This window comes from Orcinus orca, chromosome 18 (genome assembly GCF_937001465.1).
Source record: "Orcinus orca chromosome 18, mOrcOrc1.1, whole genome shotgun sequence".
NCBI classification, from domain to species: Eukaryota; Metazoa; Chordata; class Mammalia; order Artiodactyla; family Delphinidae; genus Orcinus; species Orcinus orca.
In genome coordinates, this window is record NC_064576.1 from 63,080,329 (window position 1) to 63,101,927 (window position 21,599).

Here is a 21,599-nt window from a genome sequence, read left to right on the forward strand (position 1 = left end):
TGACAAGCGTGGAGGGCAGATTAATGGTCCCCCAAAGATGGCCACACCTATCCATTATTATAGATAACATATACAAGTTACGAGGGGCTAAGCACTCTTTTAAGTGAGCTTAGCATGTAAAGTGCATAGAATAGGACTAAAGTGTTAGATATTAACTCATTTAATCTTCAAAACAACCCTAAAGGTAGGTACAATTATTATCCCTGAGGCACAGAGAGGTTAAGTTCTTTGCCTTAGGTCCCACAGCTAATAAGTGGTAGAAGTAGAATTAGAACCCAGGCAGTTTGGCTCCAGAGTCTGACCCTTAACCACTACGCTGCAATAATGTCAGAGACACTGCAGTGGTAAACAGTCTGAAAAGCTGACCCAACTACAAGGTCTGAAAAGAGCCTATCGGATTTAGCAACAGAAGGTCATGGGTAACCTTGAAGAAAGTATATCAGTGATGTGATGTGGGAGAAACCAAATTGCAGTAGCTGAGGTGACATGGTCAGAAGAATCAAGGAGTTCAGGATATTTTCAAGACACTTAGCCTTGAAGAGAAGGAGAAAGGGTGATAACCATGGGTAGAGGGAAGCACAAGATTATTTATGAGAGTATTTTATTAATGGGGAAATTGTAGCTATATGTTGAGGGATAATAAACCAGTGGAAGGAAAGAGAGGCTGAAAGTGCTAGCGGGAGGGGGGCCAGGAAGGTCTAGTTGATCCAAGTAATGTGTTTTTATTTTTTATTTTATTTTATTTTTTGGCTGTAGCTTGCAGGATCTTAGTTTCCCGGACCAGGATTTGAACCTGGGCCCTCTGCAGTGAAAGTGCAGAGTCCTAACCACTGGACCGCCAGGGAATTCTGCAGGAAGGTCTAGCTGAGATGAAAGGATGGTGGCTTTTAGAGCCCAGGAAGGGAATTAGCCTTGAACTAGATGAGGAACAGACAGATTTGCTTCTGAGACCAGAAGAGGAAATAAAGATGTGGATGGATGTAGGTAATATTAAAGAAGGAGAAGGAATCTTGAAAGCCTCAATTTTCTCTATGAAATAGAAAATTAAGTCATGTATAGCATATGGAAATCTTGAAGAGAAAGTTTTTTTTTTTAAATCGAGATTTTTATATTATTTATTAGTTCTATACAGTAAAATTCTGAGTAGTGAAGTTTTGATTGTTGTTTTCAGAATACCAGAAGAAGCTTATGTGGGCAAAGGTGATCAAGCAGCTCAGAGGCGATTCTAATGCATAATTGTGTAGTCATCTCTAGGAGTAAGAAATTTGGATTAATCCAAAATTGGGATTATGTAGATAACAAGTACACTAGGACAAGGGAGTTAAGGGTGCTGATATAAGGATGATTGACGTGACACACCTCGGTGTCTAGACGGAATATCCCTGTGAAGGTAGTGAAGTCTAGAAGGGCACCATCCATTATGTAGGTACTAGACACGTGTGGCTACTGAGCACATGAAAACTGGCTGCTGGTGCAAACAGAAATGTGCTGTAAATGTAAAATACACACAGAATTTCAAATAAAATCAGGTGGTGATGGCTGGCCGAAGAGCCCTCCCCACTTGCTGGGAACAGGGCAAGGATTCTTGCCAGCCCATTTTACTCAGCATTCTACTGGAGATTTTAACAGCTCAATAAGACAATAGAAAGAAATAAAAGGCATAAATATTAGAATGAAAGAAATAATATTGTCATTGTTCACAAATAAGATTATATCTGTGAAAAATCTACAAACTTTAGAGTTAATGAATGAATTTGGCAAGATTACTAGATGAAAGATTAATGCTCAAAATTTAATTGCATTCATTTATCTATTTGAAAAAAGTAAAATACCAAAAAAAAGAGTAAAATATCCCATTAATCATTTTGTATATTGATTACCGCTGACTTGATTTTTTATTTTTTTGGCCACGCTGCTCAGCTTGCAGGGTCTTAGTTCCCCAACCAAGGATCAAACCTGCACCCTTGGCAGTGAAAGTGTGGAGTCCTAACCACGGATCGCCAGGGAATTCTGAACTCATGTTTTTGAATAAAACATTATGAACTTGAATTGTACCACTTTCTTTTAACTTTTTAAAAATACTAGAATATTTTAAGTTATGTATGTAACTTGCAATATATTTCTATTTCTAGTGCTGGCCTAGAGGGTCTCGACGATGAGCTAGAGGTCTGAATGAAGTCAAAGAACCACCATGGAGGGAGCAAGGGAGACAGCTGGTGGGAGAGGAGTTGTGGAGAAAACAGGACCGTAGTCTCAAGATTTCAGAGGTGGCCGCAGTTCTTTGCAAGCCAAAGTCCGTGTTGCCGCCTAGGAATCAGTTGCTGAAGTGCGGGGCACAGTTCATTGGAATGAGAGGTGAGGTCATCAGATGGCATTAACAGGGAGACAGGAGCGGGTAATCTAGTTCAGGGTTTCTCCCCTCAGCCCTGTTGACAGTTTGGGCTGGATAATTCTTTGTTATGGGGGTGAGGGTGTGGCTGCTTGCCTTGTGCTTTGTAGGTTGTTTAGCGGTTATCTCTGGCCTCTGCCCACCAGATGCCAGCAGTACCCCCTGACCTCGGTTGTAACAAACTGTCTCCAGATATTGAAAATGTCCCAGGATGGGAGGTGGGAGTGGAGTGGCGAGAAATGGCACAGAATAGCCCCTGATTGAGAAACACCAATCTAGTTGGATGCTCTGAACCTCAAAAGAAGGTGGAAAAGTAATGGTCTTTTTTTTTTTCTTCCAGTTTTATTGAGATATAATTGACATACATCACAGTTTAAGGTGTCCAGCATCATGATTTGACTTACATACCTTATGAAGTAATGACCACAATAAGTTTAGTGATTGTCCATCATCTCATACAGATGCAAAATAAAAGAAAAAAATGTTTTTTCCTCGTGATGAGCTTTCATATAAACATACAGCACTGTTTATACATTCTATTTATCATGTTGTATGTTACATCCCTAGTACTTATTTATCTTATAACTGGAAGTTTGTACTTTTTGACCACCTCCATCCAATTCCCCCTCCCGCCCCGCCCCTCTGGTAACCGCAAATCTGATCTTTTTCTATAGGTTGGTTGGTTTGTTCGTTGAAGTACAATTGACCTACAACACTATGTTAATTCCTGGTGCACAACATACTAATTTGATACTTCTATACATTTCAAAATGATCATCACCGTAAGTCTAGGAAAAGTAATGGGCTATAGTAATAAAATAGTAGGCATTTGCAGACAGCACCTCTAGCTTTGCAGAGTATGGTGTACAATGAACAAGTAAGAGCTGATTAGAGTCTAGTTTCCGTCCTGATAAGCCATGTAGATACAACAGATATTTTCAAAATATTAAACAGATATGATGCCCAATGACCTTTGAATCTCAAAGTTAATTTTCCTGAGTTCCTAATGAGATAATAGCTTCAAACTCCAGGCCCTATTGATACAGAAAAAAAGATTGTCTTAATTTTATAAATAAGAGACAGAGTCTCTTCATCCTTTTTTTTTAAAAATATATTTATTTATTTTATTTTTGGCTGCGTTGGGTCTTCATTGCTGCACACGGGCTTTCTCTAGTTGCGGCGAGCGGGGGCTACTCTGCTGCTGTGCGCAGGCTTCTCATTGCGGTGGCTTCTCTTGTTGTGGAGCACAGGCTCTAGGCGCGTGGGCTTTAGTAGTTGTGGCATGCAGGCTCAGTAGCTGTGGCGCACAGGCTTAGTTGCTCCGCAGCATGTGGGATTTTCCCGGGCCAGGGCTTGAACCCTTGTCCCCTGCTTTAGCAAGTGGATTCTTAACCACTGCACCACCAGGGAAGCCCTACTTAGTGTTTTTGAGGTTCATCTATGTTGCTATGTTTATCAGTAGTTTGTTCCATTTTCTTAACGTCTGTTTTCTTTTGCTTAATTTCCATTGAGTGGATATAGCATACGATGTTTTCTCATTCACCAGTTGATGGGCTTTTGTGTTGTTTCCAGTTTTGGGCTCATATAAGACTATTACGAACATCTTTGGGTACAATCTTTGCCTGGGCATGTTTTCATTTCTCCTTGATACTTAGGGATGGAATTGCTGGGTCTCACCCTTACATTTTATATTTTTAACAATTAAATGCCTACTAGATGGTGAGAGTAAACATGAATTTCTGTATCCTGCACCCAAACATGACGAGTTTGTTAGCAAGGTAATTAGCTTCAGTTCTATTTTTTTTTTTCTCCTTGACACCTCTCCTGTTGATTGGAGTATTTTCATTTTATATAATGTTTTGTAATCTACAATTATGTGTATTTCACTGTTTTTATTGACTTGGTGTGCTTAATGATTCTTTAAATCTTAGATTTACTTTTTATTTCACTGGAATAAAACCCCTAGGGATACTTTCAGACAAGATCATGAGCGGTAAACTGAATCTTTGCATGTTTGAAAATGCCCTCAAACTTGAATTATAGCTTGGGCATAGAATTCCAGCTTCAGAGTACATTTTCTCAGAATTTTGAAGATCTCAGGTGTGGTAACGGGTCTGGCTTCTGAACTTCTCATACTTATTCCCACGGAGGTGGGACTCGTCCTGCTGCTAAATTCTATGAGCTCTGCCAACCCTTCGGTGTTAAAAGATTTCTTTATAAAAGAAGCCCTCCCTGTCCTAAGGAGAAAATGTATTTCACATTTCCTTCTAATATACTTACTTAAATTTAACCATTTATTCTACCGGAATTAATTTTTGCAACTGGTATAGAGATTGAAATTTCTTGCTCTCAAAATGGATAGGTAACTGACTCACAGCTTCTTTTCTCTATTTTGAAATGTAAATTTTACTATTTACTAACCTCCCATGTAGTCTTAATGTATTGATCCATGTCAATGAAGAGTTCCTATGACTTAAAAATGACTTGCAGAACCATACATAAAGTATGGTATTTATATCCAACAAAGCAAAAACAAAATCCACACATACACGTGTTTATATGTATTTATATCTGTGTATAAGATATCTGCAAGAAAATAGAAAGGAGCACGGAGAAGAAGGGGCAGAAGCATCTCCAAGAGTCACTTCTGTTTCCTTTGGGGCCCAACAGTCAGTTTTCTCATTTGTGTTATCAAGCGTGGTTGTATTCAAAAACAATTTTATCCCCAAACCACCTTTTTTGTTATTGTTTATCTTAATCTGTGTTGCAAAAGTACATGGGGTGATGAAAATACTCTAAAGTTAGACTGTGGTGATGGTTAAACAACTCTGAATATACTAAAACCCACTGAATTGTACACTATAAAAGGGTGAATTTTACGGTATGTGAATTAGCTCAGTAAAACTTTTTTAAAAAAGGAGAAAACGTATATTTAAACAATCTTTAAAATTCAAGTCCTGGGTGGAGTCAGAACCTGGAAGAGCCTGGCCTGGAGTGCCTTGCGCTGCTCTGGAGACTCTCAATGCCCGGCCGCTCCGAACGCCTCTCCCGCCTTGGCTGCCCCACCTTGTCTGGGGGCCAAAAGCTCCAGCTTGACCTGTTTCACTGCTTGTCTAAAATGCACATACTGGTGGGGACCGGAAAACCACATTCTGGTGAAGATGCTGCCTGCCTGTGGGACGCTAAATAATTTCAGTTCCTGCCGAATTCAAAACTCACTGAGTCCACAACTTCGGATAGTTTGGTGGGGGGCGGCTGGGACGAGTCCTGTGTGAGGGATGTAGAGGCTGCCTGGGGTTGCTGGAGCAGTTAAGAGAGTCTTAAAATAAAACCAACATTTTAAAATTTAAAAAAAAGAAAAGAAAAGAGAAAACCCCAGGCAGGAGCCCCTGCTTTTCTCTGGGTAGTTACTTCACTGTTCTCTCTGGTGATCTTTGCTCCCCAACCTTCGAACGGTCACCCAGTGCCTATTTACATTTTCCAGGTCCAACTACATAGGAAAGACTGACTCTCAGTCCTGATTCCAAACACCTGTGGAAAGGATTCTGACAGTCCAGCTTCAGTCAAGTGCCCATTCTGGCCATTCAACAGGGGGGACAGGCAGATAAAAATGATACAAAATGACCAAAACGGATTATCTCCACTTCACCCTTCAGAAACAGGAGATTCAACTAAGTAGCTTCTCCACAGTCATGAAACTTTTAAGAGAAGGTAGGAGCAGAACTTTTGAATGTAGGTCTGTTGGACTTCAAGGCTCATGCACCGTCCATCACATTCTTGGAGATATTTAGCTTGGAACAAACCTAGGTCAGACATGTGCTAACTGTTCTCAAGCATCTGGAAAGGAGTTACAACTAGTCAATAAGTGTTAGAACTATGATGATTTAGATAGATTTTCCCTCAGTTGAAGAGGAAAAAAAAACAACAACACTGTATGAAACCTGTCCAAACAGAACAGTTTATCTCAAGCTCTCTTTCACTGAGATATTTCAAGCTATGTTATATGGCCTAATGAAACATATGGTATGGATATTACAAAGCTGAGAGTATATGCCAGCTTGAAGTTTATCTCAAAATGGCATATTTTGCATCATTCATACAAAGGATGAAAAAAAACTAAAGAATTAGTTTTTTAATTTTTAGATAAGTAGATTGATAATTTTTCAAAAGGAAATACACCATTAAGCACACACTTATTTTAAGTGTTGAAAAACCTAAAGTCCAATCCCACTATAATGTATTTCAAAGGCAAGGTTCAAATTTATTCACCCTGGTTAAATTGCATTTTATATTTGTTGAAAGAAATGTCATTGCAATATCGTTATATAGCTGTTTTCATTTATTGTATACATATTAGGTACACAGCTTAAAAGGAATAAAAATCCTACTCTCTAGAACATAAGACAATAAATAGAACAAAGACTGGCACTATTATACAAATGGAATTAATGAACATAAATAAGAATAAGTATGTGATTTTCAACCACATTCATATTACACAGTTTTAAAACTATCTAACCTTTTACAAAGACTAAATCCTTACTTGAAACTGTAGAGTTGGTGAAGGATGTATGCTATTTAAGTATTAGTTCAGAGACTTACAAAACAATTTTACTGGTGGTATTTATGTGTGGGGAGCAGAGACCTACTTACTGTGTATGACTATAATGTTTTAGGAGACATGATGTTTTTATATAACAAGGAATAAATCAATTTTAAGTATTAGTTATTTTAGAAATACTACCTAAACTAGGATGACATTTATGAAATATTATATATTCCTTCTCTAACTGCCTTCTATTAGTCTATAAACTATATCAAAAGAAGTGATGGAAGTTAAAATTTTTAACATTTTGGATAGTCAAGTTAGAAAAGGAACTAAGGAAAGGAACTCAGATTTAAAGTTCTGAATGCCCACTAGGTTTGGCACATTTTCTTTCTTCCAACAAAGTATTTTCTCTTAGAAATGGAGTATTTAGTTAACTATCCCTCTCGGGGACCTCGGCTACAAGAAAAAAGAGGCCAAGAGACCACAGATGCAGACTCACTGGCATTGCTGGAGAGTGACAGTGAAGAACCAGGGGCAGAGTCCCAGGGACACAGGAGACCACAGCAGTCTGGGCTACTAGAATTGGGTGAGAAAGCAAGCTAAATCTTGTCTTCACAAAATTTACCTGTCTTAGAGGAAAAGTCAGTCTATTGAGATCGACAAGGTAGGATTAGCTTTCTGACGCACAGGAGGCAACACCTGCTATAGAGTGGACATTAGTGGGAGCGCTGACTGCCGTGAATACTTAGGTACTTGGCGACTCTTGACCTAAGGGACATGAAAAGCCACAACAAACCAACCAACCAAACACCCTCGAAATAATACAACCTCCTATCAGAGCTTCACTTCTCTTCTGTCGTGTCAGTCTCCGAGTACAAGCGGCACAGGGCTGCATTGGGGCGGCACACAAAAGCGTCAGTTTCACTTCCCAACTCTGTTAACTGCTCCAGTGAAGACACACAGGGAAAATGGTCTTTTAACATATCTGGCAATTTTGAAGTCTTCTCTTGAAGACGTCGAGATCGTCTAACTGGTGTGAGAAACTTGAGCTCTTTAAATGCAGAATTTGTTTCATCAAACTGCATCTTCTTTTTCACACTAAAAAAAACACAAAATTATTCCCAGAGTTAAAAAACACGTTAAATTTTCACTTCACACTTTTATGCTATTTATCATACTATAACTTGTATGTTACAACCATGTCACTGCTTGTCCTACAGAAAGAGGTCCTGCAATAAGTAAGGAACTTATTCATTTCCCTGTTGTTACAACTTGTACACAGTAGATACTTGAATATCTATAGAATTGGCTAATCGCTCAATTCCAAAACCCACTGCTATTAATAACACAGAGATAAAAGTAAAAATGATGTAAAAGTTTTTCTTTTTCAAAATGGCAATATTTAGGGAAAAGCAAAGCAAATACAGTATTTAAAAGGTGAAATGTTCCAATCACATTTTGTTTCAAACCTTTCTATTAACAAATAGTTCTAATCGGAAGCTCTCTTAAACATTTTAAAATACCACATGCATGATCCTAAGCATAAAAACAAATCAGAGAACATTACATTTTAAAAGTTTACCTTTGCAAGTATGGAGTAGTAGACACATTATATTTAATTAAGCAACCCGCCCTAGTTTCTGTATTGGGGGTTTTAACATCACTGGTTGGGTCTTTTGTTTTGTCATCTTGCTCTTTTTCACAACCTTGAAATACCACATTTCTAGGATGCTTATTTTCTATTTCTGGTTTTTCTGACCCCAGATTAACACTTGTATCGTCAATGGTGGCTTCTTGGATTTGTTCCTTGGTCGCACAAGCCTCCTCAGTATTTTCTCCTATAGAAACAGATTTATAGATTAAGCTTCTGGTCAAATTTAAAGAACAAAATCAGAAGACAAAGTTATTTACAGTTGGCCAGATTTTCAAAATAAAAGAACCAAACAGCCATCTCCTAACCATTAGTTTTTCTAAGCAAATACTGCTAACAATTATTTAACAAATATTTACTATCTCCTATGTGTCAGGGATTATAGATACAAATATAAGAAGGAAATCATCCCCATCCTTTAAAAAGTTCACATTCTGTGGAACAGACATGCTTTAAAATAATTATAAAATGAGGAAAATGCTTGAATTGAGGTAAAAACAAAAGGTTATGGGAACCCATAAAAAGAAATAACTGAGTTTGCTTGAGGGACAGGGAGATGGCAAGGGAAGGCTTCACAAATGACATTTGTGAAATGTCATTTGATTGGTTTGATTGGCAGGGTCTTGAAAAATGAGTACAAGACAAAGGAAGACAATTTCGATATGAAGCTTAAAAGAAAATGATCCATTAAGACAATATTAAAGGGCCAGTGTGCTTAGAACATAGGGTGAGGAGCAAGGTGCAAATGTGGGAAGGAGGTGATGAGTTCAGACAGGCAGGAAGTTTTAGTTAAAAAAATTCACTGGAGGGCTTCCGTGGTGGTGCAGTGGTTGAGAGTCCGCCTGCCGATGCGGGGGACACGGGTTCGTGCCCTGGTCCGGGAAGATCCCACATGCCACGGAGCGGCTGGGCCTGTAAGCCATGGCCGCTGAGCCTGCGTGTCCGGAGCCTGTGCTCTGCAACGGGAGAGGCCACAGCAGTGAATGGCCCGCGTACCACAAACAAACAAAAAAATTCACTGGAGAGACAGATATAATTAGATTTGGTCACTATACAGAACGGTTTAGAATGGCAGGTAATGATATGTGGGACTTCCCTGGTGGTCCAGCAGTTAAGACTCCGTGCTTCCACTGCAGGGGCACGGGTTTGATCCCTAGTCGGGGAACTAAGATCCCATATGCTGTGTAGCACAACCAAAAAAAAAAAAAAAAAAGGTAATGATCTGTGATGGTAAGATAACAAAGCTGTTACCACAGTCTGAGCAAGGTGGTAGAGGTGGACAGTGGGAAGGAAGGGCCCAAGTTTAGTGTTATTCCTGAGTCAGGACTTAACAAATTAACGCATATGAAGGTCTGAATGAGTGTGGATGTGTGCATTCCTTCTAAAATTTCTTGCTTCAGAGTCTTTAATGACAAAGGAGGATTTTTTCTTTTTTTTTTTCTTTTTTGGGAGGAAGAGATGGTGGTATGAGGAAGCAGCGAGGGAAGACAAGGCATTCCAAATAAAACATGTTAGATGTGAAATACTTGTGAGACATCCTGGTAAATCCACTGAGCTGAAAAGACCTTTAGATTTGATTATTAGGAAATTATTAGGTTTTTTCCTTTTTTTAAATTGATAGAGATTTTTACTAAGTGATGATTTCAGTTACATGATAAAGTGAATGTGGTTTAGTGAGGATAAGTTGAAGGAAGGAGAGAGGGAATATCGATTCATTAATTCAACAAATATTTTTGCAGTAGTACTGGGGCTGCAGTGGCGAGGAAGATCAGACCCAGTCCTTGACAACAGAGTTTAGAGCTTGAAAGACAAGACAAACAAGCAATCAAGTGCATAAAATACTGCACAGAGAAAACCAGCGAGCACAAAACAGGGCATTTCATCTAGTTGGGTTGAGAGGAAAGGTGGACATCAGGGAAGGCTACCTCAAGGAAGTGACAGGTGAACTGTGGTACGAATTAGGTTAAAAGTAGAAGACTGGCTTGGAGAGACCCAGAGGCAAGAGAGATAGTACAGCCCCTTCTAGGAAATAAAAAAAAAGTAAAGAAAGCAATCAGGGATGTGTAGGAGAGGGAGTGACAAGAGAGGCTGGGATCAGGAATCTAAGCAGATACATGATGGGGCATTTTGGTTGCAGTCTTGAGAACAGATTGGAGGCAGAGTAGAGAAGCAGGAACCTAAGTAAGGAAACCATTGTTGTAGTCCACGTAAGAGCTGTCAGTGATTGTGACTATAGTAATGAGAGTAAGGATGGAGAGAAGTGGATGGATTTTAAGAGATGCCTAGGAAGTTAAACTGTATTTGATTGGCTAGGAAACAGGGGTGGGAAAGTGGGAAAAGAGGGAAGGAGTGAAATATAACCCCAAGATTTCTGGCTTGGAGAACTCGACAGTGTCGGTCACTGAGATAGGGAACCAAACTAAGGAAAAGGTTTAGGGAAAAGTGATGTAGTCAAGTTTGGATTTCTGGAATTAAGGAATCTGAGAGATACCCAAGTGGTGCTTCTCTCTCTTATTATTTGTCTTATACTTCCCAAAGATGTTTTCTTGCTGTTTACAAATAATTTTAATTTGTAAAATGGATTTTATACCTAGAATTTATAATTATATATTTCGAAAGCCAAGAGTTTATGGACAGCATTTCTTTTTCCATCTAAAGATAAATATTCTACCAGCTGGAAAGATTCCACTAACTAGTATAATTCTATTAAGGAAAAAAAAGGTAGAATAACTGAACCAGGTTTAAATACTGGTTTTCTCTTTCTAAATATCTTTAGAGCCAGTGAGAATTATGAGGAAGAAGGTTCTATAAAATTCTTATTTCTACTTTGCTGTCTTTAGCACAAAGACACAGGATTAGGTTATACGTAAAAAAATTTTTTTTAATTGAGGTATAAATGACATACAACATTGTATTAGTTTCAAGTGTACAACATGATTTGATATTTGTATGTATCATGAAATGATGACCAGAACATATTGTGAAATGAAACCATCTCTCCCCATACATAGTTACACACATTTTTTTTCTTGTGATGAGGACTTTTAAGATCTACTCTCTCAGCAACTTTCAAATATGCAATACAGTGTTACTATCTACAGTCACCATGCTGTACTTTGTATGCCCAGGACTTATTTATTTTATAACTGGTAATTTGTATCTTTTGACGCCCTTCACCCATTTCAGTAGGTTAGGCTATTCTTAAACCTTTCTGCTCCTTTGGTTTGTGGTATACTAGTCTTTCCTGGTTTTTCCTCCTGTCTCCCTGACCATTCCCTCTTAAGCTCCTTTATTAAATATAGCCAGTAAGATCAGAGCATATACATCTGTATGTTCCACTGGGGCATAATAACAGCAAACATAAACAGAAATATTCTCTGTTGAACCAAAACGTCTTATAGATCATCTAGTCAAACTGCCTCATTTTTAAGACAGGAAATTAAAGCCTAGAAAGGTAAGGTAACTTTCACAGACACATGATAACAAATTTGGGTTTCAAACCAGACCTCCTAATTAAAAATTATTTATACTACGTAAAGCCAAAGAATTTCAGAGGTATGTCAACAGAAGTATGAGGAAAGAAACAACTTAAATATTTAAAAAGTTTAAAAAGATAAAAGAAAAATAATTCAGCAAAGAAATTTAATTAAATCACAATTCACTTGAAGAAAACAAAAGAAACTAACTTACCAAATTTAACTTTTTCTTGGCTCTTCATTGTAAGAATGTCAACAATTGCATGTCGCATCTCTTCAATAGGCTTAATTTTTTTTTAATGAAGAAAGCAGACCCATATAAGTTTTATATTCTCAGACATTAACTAAGGTTGTCCAAGTTGAAAATATTAAAACCAGTGATTAAATTTCATATTTTATAACAAAGCAATGATTCTTGGACCATTTTTCTCAGAACACTTATTTTGCCACTCCAATTAAAAATATGACTGTCTTTTCCAATAAAAATGAACTTAAGGGACAGAATTTCATCAGTTTAAAAAATTTCCCCATAATTTTTCTTCAGCCTATGGTAAATATTACTGCTTACCTGATAGGGACAAAATGAATGAACAAATAGCAAATTAAGACTATTAATATCTATCAAAGAGCTGATTATATTAAGTTTCTCTAAATTTATATTAGTTTATTCCTTTTCCCCTACATCCAAGTCCATGGTTATATTTTTGTTTCACATGCTATTAAATGCATTTCTGAAGAGTTCAAGGTTGATCAGCCTAACATTTCATTTATTCAAAAATTCAACAGTTTGGGGCTTCCCTGGTGGTGCAGTGGTTGAGAGTCCGCCTGCTGATGCAGGGGACACAGGTTCGTGCCCCAGTCCGGGAAAATCCCACATGCCGCGGAGCGGCTGGGCCCGTGAGCCATGGCCACTGAGCCTGCGCATCCAGAGCCTGTGCTCCGCAACGGGAGAGGCCACAACAGTGAGAGGCCCGCGTACCGCAAAAAAAAAAAAAAAAAAAAATTCAACAGTTTAGTAAAGCATCCATTATATGTCACATATTATAAGTACTTACTATGTTCCTTTGAACCACGATGCCTGCTAATGCAATATATTCAAAATATTATACGAAAGAGAAGCTCAAGCTCATATTCTTAATTCTAGAACTTAGTCCTGAACTACTCACCCATCTGGCTTTTAATTTTGTTGGCTAATTTTGATCCCTGTTTTCCAATTTATGCTCTGGTCTCACATCTTTCTCTTTACACTACTGCTTTCTCTGTGAACTCCTGGCTTTAGTTTTGCATCCTAGCTATACTGTCACAAGCTGCTGTAAGTAACGTCCCTTCTGGTTCAATGTAGTAAGGACCTAACATTCTCTTCCAGGTGAGATTCGGTGAAATACAATTACCCTTCAGCAAAGTGTTTTACACATAATAGCCATAGAGAGAATATCTGCTGAATATTTGATTTTTGATTCAGGTGAAACATCAAATAGCATTTGCTGGTTTTGCTGATACTAAAGGATAGAGACCTTTCTTAAGAAAAGGCTAAAAAAGTTTTTTAAAAAACTCTCTTTGTAAACAATTTCCAAGAATGCGTTTCTGAGAAACTTGGTCAGAAGGAAATACATTTTAGGAATATCTGACCATAAAGACAACAAAACCAATCAAATGTCAATCAAATGTCATTGATTCACAAATCAAACCAATCAAAATGTCAAACCAATCAAATCAAAAAAACCTCAAGATACCATTTTTTTCTATACCCAGGGTTTTTCTGGTAGCAGCACACAAGGAAGAGGTGACAGGTATAATATCAAACCACTATGGTGGTAATAATGTCAGAGATATTAGTTTATTGCCATTTTCTGGACCAAACATATGGCATATAAATGTGAGTCCGTAAAGATATACTCCTAAAGTGAAAGAATTCTCTCACAAAGCCATCAGAACTTACTAACATTTTAAAAGTTAATTTAATTCCATTTGCTTTCTAGTCAATAAATACATTTTAATATTGAAAATTCAGTTTCCCAGTAGATTTCTCAACTAGAGAATGTGCAAAACGACATGCTGTGCTAAAATATTTCTCACAGCACGTTTCATGAAATACACATTTCAGCTTATATCCATTTTCTAAGGTCTGATTATCCCTAGTACATGAGCAAGTTTTAGAAGGTTGAGAAACAGCCTTTATAATATGCAATCCTTGTGGCCTTTAAACGTTCATCACTGCCACATATATAACCACAATTTTATCAAGTTATGCGGTGATGTGTTCCAAAATAATTCTGAATTATTTACACTGTAATAATAAAGACCAGTAAGTTTTAATCTCACCTGAGCTCCTGCCAGAATGGCCTTCTCATAGATTGCGATAATATTTTCAATAGGACTCGTAAGTGGTTCAACACGTGCAAGGCATATCCAATATTTAACAAGTTTTTTGGCATCTGGAATATTTTTAATCAGGTCATTTAGTGTAACCAATACTTCTTCTTTTGGACATCCCTAAAATAGCAAGACATAAAGTGAGTGATGTCATTTAGCCTACAAACTATGAACAATTAAGTAAACTTACTGTAATCAAGGTCAGTGATAAAGAGAGAAAAGGTTGGTAGAAAATTATTCATAAAATATTCACCATTATACTCCTTACTCCAGACTTGTTCTGAATGGCTAGCAAGAAGCATATCAGTCAAAAGTCAGAGAGAGAAGAAAAAAGAAATACTAGTTGAGAAAAATATTAGTAAAAAAATGACTAAAACTCTACTTGATCTTGATGTTTATCCTCTTTATATTATGAGATTCTATTTGTTAATACTTTATTTAGAATTTTTGCATCTACTAAATGCTTATGAGAATAGCTTGCAAGTTTCTTCTTCAATTATCTTTGTCAAAAAGTTTTGATAGTAAGATTAAAATGAATCTGTAATGGTTTACGTAATTAAGAGCTATATATAGTTAAGTAGCAGGGCAGAAAAATTCCATAGTATCAATAAAAAACCCCAGCAGAGCAGAAATAAGAAGAGAATCAGTTTCCCTGACTATAATTTCCACTGGTTGTCAGAACCACAAAAAGTTGAAAGATGCTCATGAAGACTAGAGAAAGGTTTGAAATCACACTCTATATGTTCAGTCTTGCTGTGGATCTTAGATACTAGTGAGTGACGGGGAGATCAGCTCGATGCTTTGTGACCACCTAGACGGGTGGGATAGAGAGGGTGGGAGGGAGGCTCAAGAAGGAGGGGATATGGGGATATGTGTGTGCGTACAGCTGATTCACTTTGTTGTACGGCAGAAACTAACACAACATTGTGAAGCAATTATACTCCAATAAAGATGTATAAAAAAAATTCACAACTATAAGTGACAGTTAAACAATATATTAAGATGATTCTTATACATATACATTATATATATATATATATATTTTTTTTTTTTCGGTACGTGGGCCTCTCACTGTTGTGGCCTCTCCCGTTGTGGAGCACAGGCTCCGGACGCACAGGCTCAGCGGCCATGGCTCACGGGCCCAGCCGCTTTGTGGCATGTGGGATCTTCCCGAACCGGGGCACCAACCCGTGTCCCCTGCATCGGCAGGCGGACTCTCAACCACTGCGCCACCAGGGAAGCCCTACACGTATATATTTTTTTAAAAATTAGGAGAAGTCAGGAAATAAAAAAAAAACACTCTGAAGTTGATTACCATACACATAGGAATTCTGGTCCAAATCGTAAAATTCTACAGTTCAAGGCCATGATGATATTGGTTTAGATTAATGGGATTTTGCTTGCAACTATTTTAGTTAAATTTAATCTGTGATAATAATTTGTGTTGCTAGTCATTGATAAAGTATGGGAATAAGTTGAAAAAAAATTGTAAATATATTGAATGAATGTAAAAACAAAAGTATCAGAGTGAATATCCACCCCCAGCCCACTCTATGGTAACATCTTAGAGGAATACAATATTTACAACTCAACTGAAAAAAATCTAAGTATCCATTTGATATATTTATATGAACTCAGTGAGAACGTAGTCCATTTAAGGCTAAAGAGAAACAATCTCACAATTAACAGTAAGTCTCCATAACACTGCTGACACATTAATTGGTCAAAAAAGAGTGACAGTACAATTTAATGAGATAATGTTGATGAAGGTTAATTTGCAAACTATAAACTACTACACAAATAAAGAAAAAGACTCTACCTCATTAATCAGGTTTAGGCATTCAGAAAATGTCTTGTTTACTTTTTCAGTAAACACTCGCTGTTCGTCTTCTTCTGCCATGGTAGTCCAGAAGGATCCAACTGGTTTTTCATTTTGTGCTTCGGGCTCAGGCTGGGTAACCACTGAGCTCGGAGGCCTTTTCATTACTCTTCCTTTGCCAGCTTTCCACTCACTCAGACGAGCCCTACAGTTAGAAGCAGCATATAAACATTACTGTGATACTGATAACAGATTTCTGTCAAATACAGGGAAAGTTAAAAAAATATTTCAGGTCTTTAAGTAATTCTACACTGGTGGCATATACATAGTTCACCAGCTTGAAGAAAAAGAAATACAGAACCTATCAATGTTAATGATATGCTCACAAAGACCCCAGGAATGCATTTTTAAATGGAGAGGTTATAAAATATTTCTCAGTTTTATTAAGTATTTTAACTTAGATTACATAAAACAACCTAATTAAACACACTCAAGCACAATAACTTAGGACATACTGTTCCACGATATAAATTTGCTTAAACTGATCTGCATATGACTGAAGAGAATCCATGTAGAAAAAGCTCTAATACATTCAAGGAAATGATAAGCCAAATTCACAAATGGTAACCTACTAAAAATTAAGCTAACAAAACCACATCTACTTACTTTCTCTCCTCCGCAGTTTCTCTGGGCTGAGTCCATCTACTATCAATAGCTGCTTTGACCATGGTATGTCTGCGCTGGTCAATGCTTTTTGACTTTTCTATCAGTTTAGTATTAGAAGACGAAGCAGGCCTGGCTACCATTTCAGATGTCATGCTTCTTGATAGTGTCTTATTTCTTTTTATGTCCTGAGAAGAACTGGTTTTGATAATAGACGAAACCATATTTAACTGTAATAATTCTTTCTCTCGAGGCCCTTTCCGAACTGTAACACTGGCAGACGTCCTACTGATGCCTTGTTTCATGGTGTTCTGGTTATTACTGTGGTGACTTCTAATAGAAGGTCGCACAAGTTGACTGCTCTGAGATGTAGTGCTCACAAATTTAGTGGCAGTCGTCATATGTGAGGCTCTATCACTTTTCACTGTTACACTGCTGGCGTGTACAGGCTGAGATTTTGTGGCTTTCGAGACAGTAGCTGAAAGTTTCTTCGTTGTTGCAGAACTCTCATCTTTGACTTGTAGAGGTTTTCTAAAGGAATTAATCTTAGACTGAACAATTTGGCCACGATAAGATCCAAGCACAGGTTTCTTGGGCATGTTCGCATCTTGCTTTGGTTTCTCTGTAGTCATTTGTTTCTTTTTACTGTTGTTTTTAAGGTGAAATGCTTGGCTTAACGTCATATGTTGACTTTGGGGGTCATCTTTAATTGGTAACAATGGCAGAGTTTGATTATTATCCTCAAAATTAGGTGTATCAACTGCTGTAGTTGAATTGGTGAATTCATTACAAGGTTTTAAAGGAATACAGTTTTTTCCCATTGTTATATTATTCTTGATCCCAGTAGGTCTACCGACATTCTCTTTATCAGTCTAAAAGAGTTAAAGACAAATTAGTTAAAGACAAATCTTTCAGAAAGAGTTTAGGAAAAAACCTTCTTTAGGAATGAGGGGAAAGGGAACATTTAGGAGGGCTATTCCATATCTTACCATTTTTGCCTTAAGTTCCAGAACTTTTGTCTCTTCTTGGATCTGGCCTTCAGATATCCTCACTCTCTGGTCTCTATCACTTTAAAAAAAAAAAAAAAAAAAAGTCCATACCAAGGAAGTTTCCTTTTCTGGGGGAGGTATGGGAGGATATAACAATTATCTGACTTTGCTGTTTTAAACTGAGGCAAGAACTGAGCTGAGATTTGTCCTAAGCAAAACTCTTCTTTATTATAGGGTGATTTAATAGTGTAAACAAGACGGCTGAGGAATTTAAAGGTATTTTCTTACAAGCCTTAATACCCTCCCCCCCAATCTCATTCTAAACCATTCTCTAGTCATTCAAACAAGTCTTCAAAAATCTTTATTAAGCAACATTTTCTTTGGTTAGTTTTAAGTACTTAGTACCAGACTTACATTGAAAAAAAATTTTTATAAATAGTTCTCCCAAAAGAAATTCAAAAATTTCCACACACACTCACAACTTAATTTATTAATCATGGGGATTTTAGTTTCTAAATAGCATTGCATTTAGAATATATATATATATATATATATACACAAAGCAAAATCTTCTTCAAGAATTAAACTTAAACTCCCTTTTTATAGATATAGGCTAGTACAGGCTACAGTATAGGTTAGTACAGGCTGTGAGAATCTCTTAGCAAGTGATTTTGTATTCCATGAACGAAGGGAAAAAAAAGGGTCAGTTGGATATGCCTTGGATTCTAAGGCAGATTTCAAGTTCAGAGACGTAAAAATGTGAACAAAATGTACATTTTAGAGTCAGCAAAATTTGATTTCTGTATAGTTGAGTTTAGAATGTTCTTTTCTTCCCATCGTGTATAAGAGTACTCTAAACCCCACGACCCAGTTGGATTCCTTATTTAAATAAGTAGTTGAGAGTCACTGTCTTATGTGAATTAATGTTCTCTTTGCTTTCTCTCTAGTAATCTCATTCCACCCCAAGGTTTTAAAGAAATACCATCTACACACTGACAACTCCCAAGTTTATATCTGTAGTCCCATTCTCACCCCTGAACTTCAGACACATCGCTATTTGGCATCTCCACTTAGATGTCTTATTGCTGCCTCAGACTTAACATAGTCAGAACAGAACTCCCCATTCTCCCACTCCTCCATCAGGCTTCCCATCTCAATATATGGTATCGCTATCCACTCAGTTATTCAAATCAAAAGTCTAGGATCATCTTTCGTCTTAAACAAAAAATTGGGATTTGTGAAAGAAAATGTTTATTCTAAAGAAAAGCAACTAATTAATGTAGAGTAAAAAAATTAAAAAATAATTTTTATTTGGAAACAATGCCAAACTTATATAAAGTTGCAAAATTATAAATAATTCAAACTCTTTATCCAGATTTGCCTATTAACATTTTATCCCATTTGCATTATCATTTGTACTCTTTCTGAACATGTCTATGTGTGGAGTATACACAACTTTTTATCTGAACCTTTCAAGTTAAGTTACATACATGATGCCTCTTTACCCTTAAATACTTAAATGTTTATTTCCTAAAAATAGGAATTTTCTCTTACATAACCACAGAACAGTTATCAAATTCATAAATTTACCTTAACCATTTTAATCTATTGTTCATAGTTGAAAACTGACCTGATAATGTCCTTTATAGCATTTCCCTTTCCACTATTAAATACAGTATAAGGGTCAGGTATTGAATTTAGTTGTCATATCTCTTCAGCCTCCTTTACCCTGGAACATTAAGGATCATCTTCAACTCTATTTTTTCTTTTACATCCCATATCTAATCCATCACCAAGTCCTGCCAGCTCTATCTCCTAAACATAGCAGAATCTGAGTATTTTCCACCCTGGAGAAGGGTAGGAAGCATTCATCAACACAAAATATATCAATAAGTAGAGTACCTAATATAAAGAAATACAAATTAAAATACTGGCTTAAATAAAATGTATTAAAATTCATTTCATCTTTAAAAAACAAAACTTTAAAAATGGGGCTACTAGAAAATTTTAAATTACATGTGTGGCTCACATTACATCTTTACTGGATAGCTCTGATATAATTTGACAGATGTGAAGTGAAAAAAATTTGACCTCACCTGGATAATATCTGATTTTCCTGTTTGTATGCAAAAAAAGTTTTTCTTTTTAACAGATGCTCCTTGAGTTTTTGTCTTCTTTGCTCTAAATAACAAAAGAGCTACAGGTCAACATCAGCTGCAATAACAACATCAAATAAAATACTGACTAAATGAAGATTTAACTTCGAAAAATGTTCTACTTGAGATTACATCTTATGTATAACAGAAAATTTCCCAGTTCAGTACTGCCTTTGAGAAATAATCACATTTTGAAATGACTGTTACTATAACTGGTCCCCATAACCACTCTGTACAAGAATCACATTCTCTACTGTCTGAAAGTGAAAAGTCTGGAGAACATCATTTTCAACATACAGCTCCTGAAAGCCAAGTTTTAAGAAGCTAAATGGTGGAGATGAGACACCAGACTCCAAGTTCTAATTTACCAGAATTGGGTGAGAATTTCTTTCCTGTTTTCCCACGTGTAGGACAAGAAATATCTATTATTTCTGAAGACGCAGCCAACCCTAGATTTCTATAAAGTCGAAGGCGACATGTGTTAAATCTGAAGCATCAGTTGAACACTCCCGTCCCTCCAAAAATTAACTCCCGACTCAGGAGGCGGGAGCGCCCTGCGCAGGCGCAGTCAGCTCCCAGCACTGACGCGGCCTCGCCTCCGCGGGCCCGGGTCCCCAACGCGGGTCCCTGCCGGAGCCCCGCACACGCCCCCGCCCCCACCCCACCCCCCGGCTAAACGGATCCTCTCACCGAAGCCCGTCGCCGCCGCCAGTGGGTCGCGACCGCACGCGACGCGTTCAACCCGCACACTAACACCACGGAGCGGGTACCACTCCGATTGTCCATTTCACAAACCCTGTCCAGACTTCTCGCACAACTGAACTGGGCGGAAACTGGTCTGCGAACCCAAGGCCCTGATGGCCCTGCCCGAGCCATCCCCGCGGCCGCGCCGGCCGCTCCCGGCACCGCGGCCCTCACCTCTGAAAGCGGACTGGGCCCTCTGACTCGGGGGCAGCTGCAGGTCCTGGGGCACAGCTGGGGTGCTCATCGCAGCTCCGGGCAGCGGGACGCGTCTCGAGCTCGACCGCCACAGTCTCCGCCAAGCCGGAGCGGCCGCACACTGCCCCACTACGCCCTGGGCTCGGCCTTAGACTGCGCGACCGCCGCCTCCGCCCATTGGTGCCCGGCGTGAATTGAATGGGCCAATGGGCGAAGAGGGGCGGGGGGCCTGCTCTGTGTCTGCAGGGGCGGGGCTTGAGACCGCCTAGTTCAGTTAGGACCTCTCGGGACTGAATCCCTAGGTTTTCAAACATAAACAGCGCTCTTGTCTTGGACTTGGCAACTTGGGAGGAGTCGGAGCGAAGTCTCTGTAGCAGATAGCTCTCGTCTCTAGACGCTCACAGTGCATTGAGGAAGGCAGAGGAGAAAAGTGCTGTTTGGAGTGTTCAGTGAGGAGGAGGATTATAAGCACCCACTACTGTACCTAGAGCATGTGTATTTCCTTTTCACAAATATTACTTCATTGCGGCATCACAGCTCTGAAGTGGGACGTTATCATCTCCTGTTTCACAGATAAGGTGACAGGCTCAGAAGT

At 38.2% G+C, this 21,599-nt stretch overlaps 1 protein-coding gene across 1 annotated transcript; it reads right to left on the reverse strand.

Moving 5' to 3' along the window:
* Positions 1–6,710: 6,710 nt before the first annotated feature.
* Positions 6,711–21,164, reverse strand: CKAP2 (cytoskeleton associated protein 2). Its single transcript, XM_004274624.4, has 9 exons — positions 20,984–21,164; positions 20,006–20,090; positions 17,910–17,988; positions 16,924–17,792; positions 16,258–16,462; positions 14,388–14,558; positions 12,280–12,349; positions 8,521–8,776; positions 6,711–8,036 (listed from the first exon to the last, which is right to left on the reverse strand). The coding sequence occupies exons 1-9, from the start codon at positions 21,051–21,053 to the stop codon at positions 7,781–7,783; spliced, it is 2,061 nt and encodes a 686-aa protein (XP_004274672.1). The 5' UTR covers positions 21,054–21,164; the 3' UTR covers positions 6,711–7,780.
* Positions 21,165–21,599: the final 435 nt, after the last annotated feature.

Excerpts from the sequence above, each read along its gene's own strand:
- CKAP2 (XM_004274624.4), bottom strand. The coding sequence starts at position 21,053 with ATGAGCACCCCAGCTGTGCCCCAGGACCTGCAGCTGCCCCCGAGTCAG. Across the intron at positions 12,350-14,387 it reads CCATTCTGGCAGGAGCTCAG|CCTATTGAAGAGATGCGACA; the intron begins GTGAGATTAAAA and ends AAAAAAATTAAG. Across the intron at positions 8,777-12,279 it reads CCAAGAAAAAGTTAAATTTG|GAGAAAATACTGAGGAGGCT; the intron begins GTAAGTTAGTTT and ends CTGTTTCTATAG.